This window comes from Telopea speciosissima, chromosome 1 (assembly GCF_018873765.1).
Source record: "Telopea speciosissima isolate NSW1024214 ecotype Mountain lineage chromosome 1, Tspe_v1, whole genome shotgun sequence".
NCBI classification, from domain to species: domain Eukaryota; kingdom Viridiplantae; phylum Streptophyta; class Magnoliopsida; order Proteales; family Proteaceae; genus Telopea; species Telopea speciosissima.
Genome location: NC_057916.1, coordinates 26,674,241 through 26,692,500, shown reverse-complemented (window position 1 = coordinate 26,692,500; position 18,260 = coordinate 26,674,241). Strand labels below are relative to the sequence as shown.

At 37.6% G+C, this 18,260-nt stretch overlaps 2 protein-coding genes across 2 annotated transcripts; one reads left to right on the top strand and one right to left on the bottom strand.

The window, feature by feature from the left end:
• Window positions 1-6,669: 6,669 nt before the first annotated feature.
• On the bottom strand, window positions 6,670-7,912 carry LOC122651342. Its single transcript, XM_043844694.1, has one exon. The coding sequence runs from the start codon at window positions 7,882-7,884 to the stop codon at window positions 6,922-6,924; it is 963 nt and encodes a 320-aa protein (XP_043700629.1). The 5' UTR covers window positions 7,885-7,912; the 3' UTR covers window positions 6,670-6,921.
• An 8,158-nt stretch (window positions 7,913-16,070) lies between these two features.
• On the top strand, window positions 16,071-17,106 carry LOC122639619 (WUSCHEL-related homeobox 2). The gene is made up of 2 exons (XM_043832526.1): window positions 16,071-16,397; window positions 16,705-17,106. Exons 1-2 carry the CDS (start codon window positions 16,076-16,078, stop codon window positions 17,088-17,090), a joined length of 708 nt encoding a protein of 235 aa, XP_043688461.1. The 5' UTR covers window positions 16,071-16,075; the 3' UTR covers window positions 17,091-17,106.
• The last annotated feature ends 1,154 nt before the right edge of the window (window positions 17,107-18,260 follow it).

The following is an 18,260-nucleotide window of genomic DNA, read 5'->3' as shown; positions in this document are numbered from 1 at the left end:
CTTGCGGCACGAGCCAGGGACACAAATAGGTCCACCGATGCCCATACCTAGGCCATTACGTCACCCTGGGCCGACAATCAACCAAGGTAGCGACAAATCATTCGGGAGACCAACATTGGGAAAGGGGGGGGGAAGGGACCACCGGGGGGGAGGGACCAGGGGGAAGGGACCACCATATGCAAGCACACAAGGCTGCCCTGCTTGTCCGCACCACAGCGCACAAGGTTGCCTAGCGTGGCTGCACCACAACGCACAAGTCTACCTAGTGTGGCTGCACCACAGCGCACAAGTCTGCCTAGCGTGGCTGCACCATAGCACACAACGATGCCCAACATAGCTGCACCACAGTGCATAGGGCTGCACAACGTGACTACACCACAACGCACAACGATGCCCAACATAGCTGCACCACAACATATAGGGCTGCACAACGTGGCTGCACCATAGCTCACAACGATGCCCAACATAGCTGCACCACTGCGCATAGGGCTGCACAACATGGTTGCACCACAGCGCACGAGTCTACCTAGCGTGGTTGCACCAAAGCGCACAACGATGCCCAACATAGCTGCACCACAGCGCATAGCGCTGAACAACGTGGCTGCACCACAGCGCACAACGATGCCCAACATAGCTGCACCACAGCGCACAAGTCTACCTAGCTTGGCTGCACCACAGCGCACAACGGTGCCCAACATAGCTGCACCACAGCACATAAGGCTGCACAAACTGGCTGCACCACAGCGCACAAGGCTGCCATGGGTGGCTACACTACCGCGCCAAAGGTGCACAACATGGGACCAACGTGCCTTTGGACGGTTTTCTCATGTGCCATGGCTTTATTGTGCATGCATGCTGCCCTCACACATGCACCATGTGCAGCGCTTGGGTGCCCATGTGTGCCACCCAACCAAGGTAGCCAACTAGCCACCCCCCCCCCCCTCAAGGTAGCTCTTATGTTTTTTGCACTTTTCCAGAAGGAAACATGACCCCCCCCCCCCCCCAAAAAGTCATACTGGGATATTTCTTGAGCTACAAACATCACATGGTTATGAAAATTGGTAGAAAATTAGAGAAAATTCAAAGGAACATTTTTAAAAAAAATTCATTAATTTATTTTTTTATTAATTTGTTAGTATTAAAAAATCAAAAAATTCAAAAAACCTCCATTGCAAAGATTATGTGTCAATGATTGGACGAAAACAAATTCAAAATATTTACAAATTGTTACCCGATCCAGATTTAAGCCCAATCATACACAAATTTTCTCTCATTGATATTCTCCAATAGAACAATGGATTCTATGTTGAGTGATTCTTTCGTTCACGATAAAACACTATGAATATAGTACTAGGGATGTAAACGGATCGAATTCGATCGGATAGTGGCATTATCATATTCGTATCCGATTATATTTAGACGGATTCAGATAATATCCTATCGGTTTTCGAACAGATTCGGATAATTTCCGGATAGTGATTTTTTGAATACAGCTTCTCCTAAATGGATATGAATACGGATCAAATACGATTTTTTGACTATCCGTTGACATATTTACCGTTTTTATGATGAGGGTTAGGGAGACTTGAGAGTTCAGTAACTACCCTTTCTTCTACTCTTCTTAGTCTTTTATTCTCTTACATTTTTTACTTTTGACTCTTTAATAGATATGTAATTCCATGTATCACATTGCATAAAACAATATATATAAACCAATAGCAAATCCAGAAAAAGAATCACAGTATCTTAATTTATAAATTTATAAAAATAAGATAACAAAATCCAATAAGGTAACTTAAAAGCATAGACAAACACAGAGTTATATTTCAGATATTTTATTATCATTGGACTGCTAAACGAATCGGATAATAATCGGTCGGATAGGGGGATTATCATATTCGTATCCGATTAGTTTCGGACGGATTCGGATTCTCCTAAACGGATACGAACGCGGATCGAATACGGATTTACGAATATCCATTTACATCCCTATATAGTACACATATATAGTCAGGGAGACATCAGTCATTGATGCACCAAAACCTATGATGCATAATCGCAACAGCAATGAGAATCTTATTTTCAATCACCTAGCAGTGACACATGCAAGACTCCCGTGTGATCCTATGCTATGCGCACATTGCATGTGCACCCGCACAAGTGTGTTGGAATCACCATTCTAAAAAAACACATGGTGTGACAACTATATGAACAAGACGTCTAGTCTTATCCCTAGTCGAGTACAAATTAGGCAAAAACCTAAAGACAATCATAGTTTATCAATGATCATGCAAATTAAATGAATATAAAATTAGAAAAAAAGAACATTGTCTAGTCACATGGATCCAACGCCTAGACACAAGAGCGCATGAAATTACCACCTCACCCTTATGAAATTAAAATCTCATCCATATTGATGCTCCTACATACACTTTCATTGGCTCCTGCACTGGTGCAGTGACCATATATGCGACCTATCAACTATCTCTTATTCATAAAATTAATTTAAAATTTCAGATTTGATGGACACATATCCAACACTATGGACATACACATGAATGTATACCAATACAAGAGGGATATTTTATTGAAATAGACTCTGATATTTTGCATTTAGTTAATATAGACCATGTCCTCTTTATCCAACGGTTGAAATGAACACGTCATCTATCCACATGGCAGAATACAAACCTTATAACTTTTGATAAATTAACAAACCCATATGACTAAATAGTTCGCCTAAATAATAACATAAATAGATCATTTAGTACAATCGCAATTGCTATGTAAAGGGAAACCCTACATTTCCCAAGCAAACCTTATTATCGTGTAAGTTTGTCACATTACATATCTTAATCCGAATCGTTATCCTCTCCTGTTACAGCACGGTGCTGTAACGCATCATACAGCGTTGCAAAGGCAATGTGGCACAGTGGGCCCCACATGATGCACATGGCTTCTGCTGCTGCCGCACGATGCGTTACAGCACCGTGCTGTAACAGGAGAGGATAAAAATTGATCTTAATGCTGTGTTGTGGATTTTTAATGATTCTTAGACATCTAGGCCAACAACTTTAAACAGATACCCCATAGACAAAGGTGCTGCTATGAATGGGACCTGGCTAACGTTTGGATTTTAGGGTAGTTCTAAGGTGAGTCCGTTAGTATCAATATCTTGTCTCCCCTCTTTGTCTCTCTTCATTTACTTAAAAACTATTGTTTTGCTGCAAAGTTCGATCGACTGGTCCCTGCAAGGACAAGGTGGATCCTAAGGTATCAAAAAGCCGAATCTGGAATCAGTCAGAACTAGCCGGAAACAGAGCAGAATCGGTGGGAATAAGCCTGAATCAGCCAGATAATCATGGCTGATTCCGATCAAAATTGACTAATTTCGCAATCAGCAAGAATCAGCCAGAAAAAAGAGCAGAGTCACCATTGGGAATCGATTTGATTCAGCCGGATCAATCATGGCCGATTCCAATCTGAATTGACAAATTCCGATTCTCCAAACCCTGGGTAGACCTCACTAGAGTCACCAGAAACGACGCAAAGGCAAGGAACAACTATGCCAGGAGTTTATCTATGATGAATGCCAGCAGGTTTTTCTGATACATTTATACCAAAATGCAATTATCTTCTGCTTATTTTAACATTTCCCATCACAAGCTAGTGGACTTATATTACTACACCTCCTCCTCCTCCTCCTAACCATGTAAGTTCCTTAGTAAATGAAACCTTTTCCCACACTTTGATTGGTGTAAGGATAATAGACTCATCTCATACTATTGGCACGAGAAACCTTCTCCCTTGTAGGATTACTATGTTTTGTTTCCTAAAGAAAAAAAAGATAAGAAGACATTACAAAGTCAATCATAGTTGAAGAACCAAGTTTTGAATTGGGCGAGTCACCTTAATCGAAACACAAAAAAAAATCATGAAATTTGGTCAGGAGTCATGAAGACTCCCCCAAGTCAAAGAAATGATCAAACCAGGTTCAAGTTAGTCCGAGTTTTCATTAATTCAAAGTTTTTGCCTGAATCATGTCGTGCAATTCATCAAGTCTGTTTTTTTTTTATTGGGTCATTAACTAGTCAAGACCATAAGTTTGATCTACAACTAAACAAAACCCTAGAATTTTTGTTTGTTGTCTTCAATATAAACCCTTTTTTTTTCTTCTCATATGTAAAGCAATAACCATAGCCTCAATCCATCCTCACTCGGAGAAGGAGACGAAGAAAAACATGACTCACCAACAAGTTTTAAAATGGGTGAGTCAAGTGACTCAAGTTGAGAAACCTGATTTTTCAACTATAATGTCAATCTTATTCAGTGTTATGAGAATCCAAAAGAAAATTTCTAAACTATCCTTGCATCAAGTTTTTAAGTATGTCTTTTTTAGAAAATCTCTTACCCCTAAAATTTTGAGAGAAATGCTACTTTGAAGGCTATGATTATTTTTTATCAACATGATCGGTACCATTATCTTCTTCTTTTTTGTCCCTTAAAAAACAATGAATGAATCGAATCAAATGTGAACTGCTAAGGGATTAAATTTGGGTTTGATCATGTGCTTTAATCCGAAAACGAAATGAGCTGAGTAGATATTACTTTTGGATATCCGATCCAATCTGATTAAGAACCCTATTCAATACTCAGTAAATAGGTTAATTCTCAACTCAAGTAAATGTCCAAGACAAAAAGATGTAAAATTAAAACAAAAAGTAAAAGAAAAATCTTGTTATAATCAGAGTTGATGAACAGAAGTCCTAACCACAATCATAGACATTGATATTGGGCGATACTCCCGATTTGTATCAATATCAAGTACATATCTATATCGGCCAATATGATACCGACTTTGATCAATGGTTGTAACCTTATTTTTGTCTTTTTATTATAATATATTTATTCTTTCAACAAAAGTAAAATCTTATCATTTCACATGTATACTCGAAAAACATATAAAATAATAATTTTTAAAAATTACATGATAACAAATCACTTTCAAATTATTTTGAAAACTCTCTTAACTTAAGAAAACCTTAGAATAATACAAAGAGTGGTTACAACTTCTCAATTCACCACTTTGTTATAAAAAAGATGTATCCTTTTATATTAAAAAAAAAGAAAAAAATTAAATAATACATACCCAAAAATAAAATAATAAATTTTATAATCATTACCAAGAAAAGTCTATAATAACTAGACTTTACATTTCATTGAAAAAATTTATTCAATATTTTGATGAAAGTCAAAAACAAAAACATAGCTTTCATATTACAATTTGATGATTAGTTACACCATTGTTTTAGTAATGATTGTAAAACCCTGCTTTTTAAATAGAATAAAACATTCTAATTTACTTTTCACTCTAACCAAATGGACTCTTAAGAAAACATGGGGAACAAAAAACCAAAAACAGCCACCTTCAGTTTCTTTGCACTGCACGCACATGTGAGAGGCAACCACATGTCCCATTTTTACCATTTAAAGGGGAGGAGGGGTATTATTTGCTCTTTTTGTTTTCATTAATGCCCATCCTCCCCTTGTAAACGGTAAAATTAGGACAGGCTACCTTTCACATATACGAACACAAAAAAATAGAACTCGGAAGGAACGGTATTTATGAAAACAAAAGGGACATGAGGTTGCCTCTCAACCATACATTCAGATGCTCCTACATGCATATGGGATCTAGCTTTCCTCCAACCGTGGCGGGAGCTGGAGGATCCAACGCTTGAAAACCACCCCATAAACAGGGGGTTGGTTATTTCACAGGTGAAACCCATATAGAACCCAAGTGGAACCCACCTGTGCAATGACCAGCCCACCTCTGCTTTTGCTATCGTTTTGCGGGGCTGAACCACTGAACCCTCCAGCTCCCGCCACGGCTGAAGGAAATCCATTTCCGTGCATATGATCCCCATTCTCTGCTTTTTATTAGAGGCTTAGAGCAAGAGAAAGTAGCCTATAAATGTATAAGACGTACATGAATGACTGATTCGTTAAGATGGGCCGGTGGGGCCTCTGGTCGGCAACTTTCGGCTAATCCGCGTGAACACTCCACACGATCGATTGCTTCGCACATACCCCACACTCTTACACATTTGGTGGGATTGGATTTGGGGGCCCATTTATTTGCTGTAAACTGTAAAGCTCAACTTTTGGGCCTTAAAGCATTAAAGTGAAGTCACACTAAAGAAGACAAATGTGAAAATCCTTAATAATTATAATGTGGCTAATGTTTCTATGTACAACAAATTAATATGGCTTTCCTTCAAATAAAAAAAAAAATCCAGATTAATATGGCTCTTCTTTTTTTGGTAAATAATTAAGATCTTTTATTTTTTTTTTGGTAAGAATTAAGATCTTTTATATACACCCTAGAAACTAGCAAGGAAATGCCACAAGGACAAAAAGAAGGCATGGTCTTAGAGAATATAATTCAGCTTTTTGACAAGGAGCAATGGTAAGTTGGTAACCATCACTTTTCATTAAAAAAAAATAATAATACCAAATGGTAACCATTACCACCTCCATCAAATGATTACAGAATACCATATCAGAGTATCAAACAGTTTAAAAGAAGATGAGAAAAATAAAAATTGCAAATAAACCCCACAAATTCTCCCATGGCTACCATGAACCTTCAATAAAATTCCCTTCAAGTTGCAGAGAAAGTTCTTTACTTTGGTAAGGTTCTAATATACCTTAAGCAAAGGTACTACAAATCAATCATGGCTGCCTTGCAAGCCCAACCTCAACCAAAGGAACAGATAAATGCAATATAAAGAAAGAAACATGGAGCTAAAATTTCTCTACTAAGTTCACAAACAAGCCTAATATTAATCACGAAAAGTTAATCAAGAGATGAGGAAAGTGAGAGAGGGCAAGATAGATCAAATCCCATTTCATGGTTTTTTATCTCAGCATGGGACTTGAATGAAAGATGGGTTTCCTATAATCTGGCTGGATTGTGGGAGGAGAACAAGCTAGTGGTAGGACCTGTGAAGTACTCGAATGGTGATGAAACTCCTTTTCTTTGTTTTTACCAACAATGATTGTGATAAAAGATCCATCTTCCTCTTCTGGGATCACAGATGAAGCAGGAGATGCTTTGATCACCCTATCTTGAACAGACCCATTATTTTGATGGATCTTTTTCTCAGCTTCTTCCATCAGTTTTCTTCTGTACAGTTTATCCTCTGCATCTTTCAAGAACTTGAATTTTGGAGGAGGTGAAGACCTTACCCTGTTCAGCTCTGCATCTGTTGAAGATTCATAGAGAGGGTTGAATCCAAGGTGGTTATACGAGTCTATAGGAGTCAGTGGTGGAGTAAAAAACGGTGGAGAAGGCATAGGAGTTAAAAATGGGGTCTCCACATTGGGGAGGATATCACTCAAGCTCCTACTTCTTGACCCTTTTCGGCTTTTTCCACTTCTGGATTTCCCATCATCGGACTCCAAATCTTCTTTCGTCTCTTCTTTAATGGTGAAGAGGAATCGTGGAGGTCCACATAGATTCTGCAGCATCAAGAGTTCCGAATCCATGGTATCATCTTCAAAGGGTTTCAGTAACAAATCCTTATTTGACCCAGAATGAAGGTTAAGCTGATTCTCTGTTTCATGACCATGGGCTCCTGTAATTCTCACAGAGGTGCAGAGTTCCTGAGAATTCAAGGCTGTGGAACTCAACAACGGTGGTTTTTTCCAGCAGAAGGTATAAAATAGCTCTCTTGCAGGACTATTGTAATCATCTTCAATCTCTCTGTCGGTGACCCTCTTTTTCCACCATAACAAGTAGTAGAGCTCTGCAACAAGAGCTAAGAGCAGACAACCGAACACCAGAATTAGACCAATTCCTAAACTACTCAAAGGCCTCATCCTCGCTCCACGATCACATTCCACATCTACTATCGATATTCTTTCTTCAAGATCTCGCTTCAATATCCAAAATCTCAGCTAGGTCTGAAATTTTTTTTATTTCAAAACCACCCAATTATATTCACAGACCCCACTAATCTAAATCAAGAACTTCAGAAACAATCCCACTCTCCAGAGACAAATTCAAAAGCCAAAAACAAATTGACAAACCTTCTTTGCCTGAAAATAACAAAACCCAAAACCATCCACTAATCAAAATAGCTAAAAACACTACTTTTTACTGAAAAAATCAAATTATAAATCAACAAGCTATGATTATAAGGTTCTCGCCTTTAGCGTAGAAATCACACAACCCATCTCGCCAAAACTGTTAGGAACTTCAGTTTTCTTTTTCAGTTTAACAAGACAATAATCGACCATCCAGGAGAACAGATCCACTTAAATTAACGAAAAACTTCATTGTTTACCTGAGTAATACACGGGGACTATAATGCAATGGGATCAGGAATCCATGAACCACCATCAATTCTGGAATCGGCAATCCCTTCAACAGGGAAAGGTTAAAGAGAGGTCGCAGTCTTCGAGGGCTGCTCACATGGGTGCAAAGGGAAAGTATGAGAGCTTGTCGTTTTTGGAAGGTTAAAGCGTGATAGATTACAATTTTACACACAGGGTCTAACCGTCCAAAGCGCTATTCCTGCTCAAGGAAAAGGAAACGTAATGGACTGTGCCGTCTTTAGGAAGGTTAAACGTGTTAGATCTATATTTTCGGTATCGTATATCAAACAATACTTATCGAATACCGATATCGTTACCTATATCAATACCAATACTGATGTCGATACCTATTGAGGTTATTTTGGTTTAAATCGATTTTTATTCAAATTAATGGGCAAAATCATAGTTGGAAATTCGGATTTTGAGTGGGGTGAGTTGCCCGAGTCAAGTCAAAATAATTAAGAGTGATGTAGACTAGGTCAGGGTAAAAAATTACAAGACTTTATCATAAATCATTTGAGTCAAATAAGAATTGTTATTTTAACTCTAGTCATGACAAACTCGATTGACTTAGAAGCTGAGTTGAGTAAAACAATAAATCCGGATTCTAAAATAGTAAGAAACCCTTAACTCCTTGATTCCCATCTTTTGTCGAATGATATAAACTCAAAATGCATTGCCAAGTGATTCCTTGATTTTTTCCTCTGATTTTTTCATATTTTTTAAATGGAAAAAAGAAATCTCTCTGGGAGTGTAGACTACATCAGCACTCCTATGAGTCTATCTCTCTCCTTTCCATATGAAAAGACACTTTTGCCCCTTGATTTGAGGAGGAGAGAGATAGACACATGGGATTGCTGGCGTAGGCCACACTCCCAACATAAAACTACTTCTCTAATGCCGAGCTTCTAGGTTTTCTAAAAGACGAGTTGACTCTACGGGCCGTCATTTAAATCCCTAAACCATCCAGTGTCTGGAAGAAGTTCCAGTGGCCAGTCACTCGACTCGACTGGATCTTTATCTTTATCCCCTCAATTTGTTTGTTCCTCAATTTCCTCAATTTCATCTAATAGGGAGCAAAAATGATCACCCTACCCCCTGCCCGAACACACTGTCTGGGTGGGGTCCATCTCCTTCTATTAGAGGAATTAAGAAAATTGACGGACAGGCAAATTGAAGTGATAATTTTCCCGACTCACTCCGTATCTTCACTTTTGGTAAAATGGGGAAAAGGTTTTTTTTTTTTAAAGATAATTTTTTATTGAGTATGATAGGAATGAGAATTAACAATGACATGGGATTTCAATCACAGGGTCCCATCACCAGTTAATGATTATATGAGAGTCCAATACAGGGTCACATTATGAGCGGAAGAGATCACTCCCATTTAAAGAAAAAACAAAGTTAAAAATAGGGGGAAAAAAGTAGAACACAACTTAGGGGCAGGGTTAGCTACTCTAGTACTCTACATTGGGTAGAGAAGTGTTTGTTTTGCACTTATTTTTGTTTATATGGGATTTTTTTTGGTGGGTCATATAGCTAGTTAGATGTGACTGGAATTCTTCATAAATCCATATGCTTATCTCTAGCCTCAATCAATGCCTCTTTTTGGAGAAACTTTCCCTTAATCTCTTGGTCTAAAATATGTAAACCTAATTAAACCTCTTCGTGGCCTGGGTTTTAGACTTTTAGGTTGAGTTCCTTTCATAATATCTCATTGATTATGAAACTTGGTTGGAAGTTATTGACCAATAAAGACTGTTTGTGGGGCCGAATACTTGAAGTCAAGTATTTTCCTTCATCCAGTCCCCTTAGCTCAAATTTTAAGTCTAGGCGGGGTATCTATCAATCACAAATAGGAATTTTTTTTTGGTAAAATCACAAATAGGAATTGGGATTGGGAGTTTATATGTATATATATTTATCTATTTATTTATAGGGGGGAGAGTGATATGGGGAGGGAGTAAGGTACTAGTCAGGAAACTCGAATTCGAGACCTTTTGACGAGCAAAAGCATGAAACGCACTACGACTCACCAACTGAACTAGACAGCTGTTAATAGTCATTTTTTATTTCGGTTTTTTTTTTTCCTTCAATTACTTGTTTTTTCTTATGACAAATGAGGAATCATTGTTTGTCATCAGGTTGTCCACCTAACCCTTATAGGATATTGACCAATATATCTAAATAGGTTGCAGACTTAAACCTCACTTTTCATATTACTATCCATGATCCACCCCTCCTGTAACGCCAACTTAACCCTGTAATTTATTTTTGAGCACTCATCACCGAGCTTTACTACAATTATATGTGATTGAGAGTTTTGCAAAAGATTCTTGTGAGTTGGGTTGGTATAACTTTATATCAGTTTGTATGGATTTTGGATTTAAAAGGAGTGCACAAGAAGCCAAAGCAAGGGCATTGCTCCAGGGATTGCAAAAAACTCGAGATTTAAACGTCGATTACATCGATGTTTGGACTGATTGTTAGAATTTGGTTCATTTGGTGACACAAGACTCTTACCATTGGACAAAAATTGGCTATTGTCTGGGTTGTAGCTATGCTCCTGCTGCCCCAATTGTAAGCGCCGATTTGAAATCGAAAAAGGTATTATGAAAAATACAAAAACCTAAGAGAGTATTTATGAACCCAAAGGAGAAAGGAATTATTCCAACTGTATGCCTACGATTGGGGGCTGCAGAAGACCAAAATTTTCCCTTACCATTGGCCATAGGGAACTCTTTTCAGTTTTATTTGATATCAAATCCATTTTGAAATCCTTTACTTTGTTTTGTATTAAAACAAAAGGTTAGATATCTTATAACACCAGCTCATCAGTTAGCAGTTAAGGCTAGGAGTACTAAACAAAAGAGGAACAACATATCTGATAATGTATCTGAGTTTTTTAGCTTCTAATGTATGTTTTGTTTTTATTACCAAATAAAATAAGTGGTAAGCCCCAAGATCCCTGCTTACTTGTTGTTATGCTTAATTAGAGTTGGCCAAGTGGCAAATGAGTTTTTTGTTGCATGGAATAAGCCTTACTTACATCCACTTCACCAAGGCTTGAAGTCTTATCCTTATCACCAAGTGCAGGGTAAAATTTTCCATTACATAAGGAGTAGACAAGTAAGGTGAGTACAGCAGCCTACAATCATGAAATTTAGCCTAATATTTAATAAAATATTAAAAGATACATATAACTTAACATTATAAATAGAAAAATATCAACATTAACACACAACCCATTACAATAACTATCTATTAATTGTTTGCCAAAAAAAAACCATCTATTAATTAAATAAAATAAAACATAAAAAAGATGACCATGCTAAGGATTTGGGCTATTGTGCCATGGGCTATGAGTACCTATGGCCTAAAGTTTAAAGCCCAAGTATATTACATATATTGTATGAAACATGGCCTAAATGTCCCTTTTGGATAGGTAAATATATATAACATATATTGTATGATACATACTAAGGTATAGTTTTATATCGATTATATTCGATCCTTGGTGCTTCATATGCTTGAGAAGCATTTTTCACCAAATGTCTTTTGGTTTTGGATTAAATTTTCTGACATGGTATCAAAGTTCAAGTCCATTTGTTGTCTTTTCTAAGTTATCTGTCCACTTGTATAACCAACTATGGTTAAACTATACATAGAAAGGAGTATTGAAATGATGGGAGTTACAGGCGTATAGTCTCACTCACATTTGTTAAATTCAATCCTCAGTGCCTTCATATGCTTAAGGAGCTCTCTCCAGTTAATGCCTTAAGATTTTGGGCTGAAATATTAGTATATCATCGATACCCCACCCATTTAGCTATGCAGATAATGCATGTCCACCCTTACCCTCACCACTTAGCTAAATTAGCAAGGTTTTGTTACTCTTATCCTTCTCACAAGAGTTGAGTTATCTGGGTATCTTAAGATTTAAATTTTTAAGTCAGTTTAGGTATCCATGGTATTAAGTTTCCTCTTTATTGCAAAATGCAAATATTGTGTAATAAGTTTTCCCTTACAAAACCTCCCTTCCAAATAAAAAAGGGGTTTTCTTCTCTTTGTTGGTGTATTAAATTTTCGAAGGATAGATTTTGATTCATGACTTTTGAACCCTAAAAAGATAAAAAAAGAAGAAAAGATTAAAGAATTTTTTTCTTTCTGGTGCTGTATTAGATTTTCAATGGATGGAATGTGAGTCATAACTTTTCTAATCCTAAAAAGATTAAAATAAAATAATTAAAAAAAAAGGATGATAGAAGACAAATACTATTGACCATTTGATGAACAACTATGCTAACCTACCGATGACTAAAAGGAAAATGACTTAACCATTCAACAAAGATAACTTTAAGTACACTTATAATAAACCTCATGGTGGGGGGGGGGGGGGGAATTTAATAAGCCTATTTAGGTAAAAAATGAATTACAATAGGTAAGAGACCGAGGTGGGGAGAGGATTAGGTACGGATTAGGTACCATCCCACTCTTTGCTATATAAAAGGTGAAGAAGGGTATTTATGAAAAAAATTCCTCTACAGTGCATTGCCATGCGGGTTTGAGAGCTTGACAAATGGATTGGTGCGACATCTAATGGTCCTGAACTCAAGAAGAAAGAAAGAAAGAAAGAAAAAAAAAAACTAGGTCAATGGATGAAGTATCATCCACGTGTCAAGCTCTCAAGCCCGCAGTGCAATGCACCACTAGATCGATGCACCGTTGGAAACAAAAGGGACAGGTGTTGGCACCTGACCTGTACATGAACGTATGTGCAGAGGATCTGAACTCTTAAGCCCATTTTGCAACAGTGAGGGCATGCAAAATTCTCTTCCAAGATGGGCTCAGGGAAAATACCAAGCCCAAGCCCATCGATAGTTGGCCTTTGTAAAACACCACAGGGAAAGGAATATACATCAATTACTATCAATTTTCAAGTCTTCAATCACAAGGAGGGAGTCATCCTCTTATATTATTACATGTTTAGCTACTTTTGGGTTTTCATTTACAAAATTGTCCACCCTATGTTTGAGTTAACAAAAATAGACAAAAACAAGTTAAGGTTTACAAAACTAGACAAAATAGTGTCTCTCCCTCCCGCACTTCCTTTTTTAGATATTTTTACCCCTGCCATTGCCTTCTCGCCCAGGCATCCTCCATTCCCTGTAACCCTACCCTTGTCCTAGCCACCGCCATTCTCTGCTACCCCAAGTAACAGAGGAAAAAAAAAAAAGAGATTTTTTCAAAGGGGAACTGCTGAGGAAGGAAGGAGAGTCACTGTTTTGTCTAGTTTTGTAAAACTAAACTTGTTTTTGTCTATTTTTGTTAACTCAAACATAAGGTGGACAGTTTTGTAAATGAAAACCCAAAAGTAGCTAATCATGTAATTTTTCCTATTATTTATCGTGCCATGTGCCAAGTGCCACATGGGTTGGGCACCCTTTTGTGCAGACAAAACGTGTCTCTTGCATACCGTTCGATACAGTATGTTCAGTTTATGTCAGCGGTTAGTTCGGCCACTCTACAAAACAGTGCATCAATAAAGTGCGATGTAATGATTATGCATATAAGAGAGCAACTAGATCATTTCATACGAAGAGGAGAGAGATAGAAAGGGTGCTAACTAGCGTACCCCTTCCCTAGTGGCTCAGAGAATCTTTTTCTAAATATAATTTTCATCTCTATATTTTTTTTTCACCTTAATAACCCATCGTGTATGGGGAGCAAAATTTTGTTGCTATCACCTTAATATGTTCTTGTTACTGTGTTGGCAATCAAGGAAATGGGATTTTAAAGGGTATTTTTGAAAATACTAAAACCTAGAAGGGTATTTATAAATCCAAAGGTGAAGTGAATAATTCCATTTTTCGATTGGAATGAATTTTGAAAATTAAGAGAACACCAAAACTTGAATTTCTTAATAAGAATAGATATTAAAAAAAGAAACCCAAAATGAAAACTCAACAAATAATCCTGGATGTGTTATTTATGCATTCTCATAATACATTCTTGGGCTTGATTTTGTCTGATTTCTGTTTCAGAAATTGTTTGATTTGCTTTTTTGTTCTTTATTTTAGTGAAATAGAAGTTGCTTGAATAAGCATTTTAAAATAGCTGAAGAGCTGTTTCAAAATTTCTACTTCATTTGATTTCACACTTAGTTTTTAATGAACACATAAGTTAATTTGTGATGGGCAAAGTAATAATTTCATATTAAAAACAAAACACCACCCTTCTTCTTCTACTAATGGTCTCATCACCACCATGACATGCCACCACCACATATAGAAAATCTATTATTATAAATTGAATTATCAAATAATTTTTTTATTTTTGAAATATTTCATATTAATATAATCGAAACAATTCAATTTTTTTGACTACAAATTTATTTGTAGCCTATTTCATGAAGTCATTCCTAAATTGACATAGAAATCATTCCAAGTCTAACCACCGTCTCAAAGTCTCAACCGTATTCTGAAACCCAATGGTCTGAGTGATTAAGGAAACAGGCTGTGCATTCCCGTGTACGACTGCTGATAAATAATAATTAAAGGTTAATGAACGAATTGGCTCTACGTAAATGCATCCAAGTTGGTGCTGGCTGGCTGGCTGGCAACGGGAAACCAATACCATAAATTAATTACAAAGAAAAGAGAGACTTTGAAATATCGAGGATCACGAGGTGGCGCTGAAAGGTATCGGCACGCCGGCACCAGAATCCTAAGGCCTAACTTGGTAGCACTTTCAGTTTCATCATAGGCCAGAGTTAGAACCACCACGGCGACGAGTGAGTGAGTCGACTCGAGTGCCTTTAACTGAAATACCCAAAAAAACCCTTTTGAGTTTCGACCCGGGCATTGGAACGCCGTTTGGTCTCCCTTCCACCACCCATTCTCTCTCTCTCTCTGTAAATAAGCATCCTCTTCGTCTGTTATCTTTCCTTTTGCTCCAATTTCCAAAGCCAAAACCCTAAGCCCTACTCCCTACAACCTCTACACCTTCAAACCCAACCGCCTGACCATTTTCGATGATGACAAACATGCCCTCCTCTTCTTTCCCCTCTTATGACCTCTTGACTGGGCATTCATGGACTCTGCAGCTGCTACTCTCTGCACCAACCATCCATTGTTGGGCGGGCTACAATAGTGGACTTCTATGAGCCCTCCTCCCTGAGACTCTCTCTCTCTCTCTCTCTCTCTCTCATCCATTCCCGAGGGGAGAGCTAGCTATAGCAAGGACCAATGATCCCTTTCATAATAATACTCTTTTTCCACTTCTCAAGGGTAACTTTGTCCTTTCATCCACATGCCCAATATGTCCATTCTCCAACAAAGATATGAATCCTGACGACGCTCAGCCGCTTCCCACCATGTTTTCAGAGATGTTTAAGCACCAAAAACCATACGCATGTCAAGAGTCAAGTGAGAAAGACAGAGAGACTCAAACACAAGCCAGCAAACATATGAGGGGTTTCTAATTTCTCTCTCTCTCTCTCTCTCTCTCTCTCTTGCTCTGCACGCCTCCTAATCCCCATAAATGCAAAACAGACTTTTAAATAGTAACACAAAACAAGGATATAAAAGACATGCACGATGTACACCTCTCTACCCTTCTTAACCCTACAACTGTTGTGAGTTGTGATTACTGTTCATCCATCCATCACAATATGGAGAACAATAACGTCGACATGGCACCACCTATAGAGGCGGCTCCGGCGAGTTCAAGGTGGAATCCGACAAAGGAACAGATAAGTATGCTCGAGAGTTTATACACACAAGGTATTAGAACACCCAGTGCTGAACAGATACAACAGATTACCAGTAGACTCAGAGCGTACGGTCATATCGAAGGAAAAAACGTGTTCTACTGGTTTCAAAACCACAAGGCAAGACAGAGACAGAAGCAGAAGCAAGAAAACATCGCACTTGTCAATCGCTTTCTTCATAATAAACAACCTCCTTCTCCATCTCTTCTCATTCCTGCTCATCCTTCTCCTCCTTGCACCAACGGTTTGTTTCTTCCTCATCTTTTAACCTTCATTTTCAAATGAACTGTTCTTCTTGAATTCATTTTTAGTAGATTTTCTTCAAAAAAAAAATTTCCAATTAATGTTGTGGGTTTGTTGAACTCAAGATTTTCTTCTGTTATCTTCGTGCATATATGTTAGGGTTCTATGCAAAAGCAATAATCCCACATCTGATGTGAATAACCAGACATAAAGGGTTTTAAGTACTTGGACAGCCTCTTTTAAATGACTAGTTTTTGAGGATTAGTTTTACCTAAATTCTTAACACACACATTGGTTTTTTTTAATAGTTGTTTGCAGTCCATATTACTACATGCAACATAGTGGAGGAATAGGGTTTTATCCTCCACCATCACCACCACCGCCACCACAGTATCCAAAAGTGTTATTGCCTAGTAGCACCAAGAGGAGACAGTCAATGGATAAGGTAGACGAAGGAGGCGATGGAAACGAGGGAATCGTGACGAACAGAAACAACAGTAGCTGTGGCAACGAAACATTGGCTCTTTTCCCACTGCACCCAACTGGAATCTTGGAGATGGGTAGGTCTTCTTCGAATTCATTCAGAATTACTTCAGTGACTGAAGAATCAAATACTTTGAGTTGTGAAGAGGGTTGTGGAGAACAACCATTCTTCGATTTCTTTGGAGAGAAAGCATCTTGTGAAGACGAATAAATGTCTTATGTTTTGGAAGCCAGTGTGTGTGTGTGTGTGAGAGAGAGAGAGAGAGAGAGACTACTGTGGAGATACTTTGGGAAGAGACGAGCACTTCTTTTTGTGCACATATATAATATCATCTCATCCATGATTGGTGGGTGAAGCTGGAGCTCCATGGACCTTTTCTTCTCTCTCTCTTTTCTTTTTCCCTTGTTTTGTTTCAGAATAGAATAGTGGTTTTTCTACCAAATTTTTTGAAACAACAGAAGAATAGAATAGTAGTTAATTTGAGCATCTATCGATCATATGCATGAATAAAGTCTAGGTGTTATTACTGTGGTTTGATGAGGAGGGTGATGGTGGCACAACGTTGACCTTTATATTGTTTTTTTTTTTTTAATTTGATTTAATGGGTTGACCAGTGAATCAATTTCAAAAGAACTAGGGAGTCACTGAACTTATATCCATCAAGAGGATCCAGCCCAACAAAACAACAAGAGGTGTTTGAATTATTTCACAGATGGTGACCGAATAGATCTATCCCAAAGCTCAAAAATGTGTCAAACCAATAATGGATCTTGAAATCACTTCTTGCAACTGTGACAATTTTGATCAAGGAATAAGCACGGGAAAAAAAAATTATGGAATAAGCAGTAGATGATAAGGGTAAATATATTTTTATTTTCTGTTAAGTTATTATTTTTTTTTTTAAATTTTTAAATAAAGGCGAACCGAATTATCCTTATAATTCAGATTCGATTGAATAATTCATTTGAGTTTAAAAAATTGGGTTTTTTCAGATCTTTAGAAAAAAGTTGTACACGGGTCGAGTATGTCCATGCATATCTATGATTCTCTATTAACTAATGTGTATTTTCTCATATTTGTGAATTTTCTAAAACTTGTTTACCAAAATTTTTTTTTGGAGACATTGTTCATTCACAGCTTGTAAGCCGTGCATGTGAGAGGGTGAGAGTTTCACGACATTAAAATAGGAGTGGGGTTTTATGACTTTTCTAACTCCTTGTGAGAGGGGACACGACCGTGCATGTTTGCATGGCCATGTATGAAATCTTTGACCTTTTTTTTTTTTTAAAAAAAATTCTATTTTACCAGGTAACAAACTTCATTTAGTTGAAACTTGAATAAAAGTGCGGGAACCACAGGTTTACTTATCCACAAAATTTG

What these genes read in the sequence shown, in the direction of transcription:
- LOC122651342 (XM_043844694.1), bottom strand. Translation starts at nt 7,884, where the DNA reads ATGAGGCCTTTGAGTAGTTTAGGAATTGGTCTAATTCTGGTGTTCGGT.
- LOC122639619 (XM_043832526.1), top strand. Translation starts at nt 16,076, where the DNA reads ATGGCACCACCTATAGAGGCGGCTCCGGCGAGTTCAAGGTGGAATCCG. An exon ending in TTCTCCTCCTTGCACCAACG is followed by an intron (nt 16,398 to 16,704) that starts GTTTGTTTCTTC and finishes TTTTTTTAATAG; the next exon opens with TTGTTTGCAGTCCATATTAC.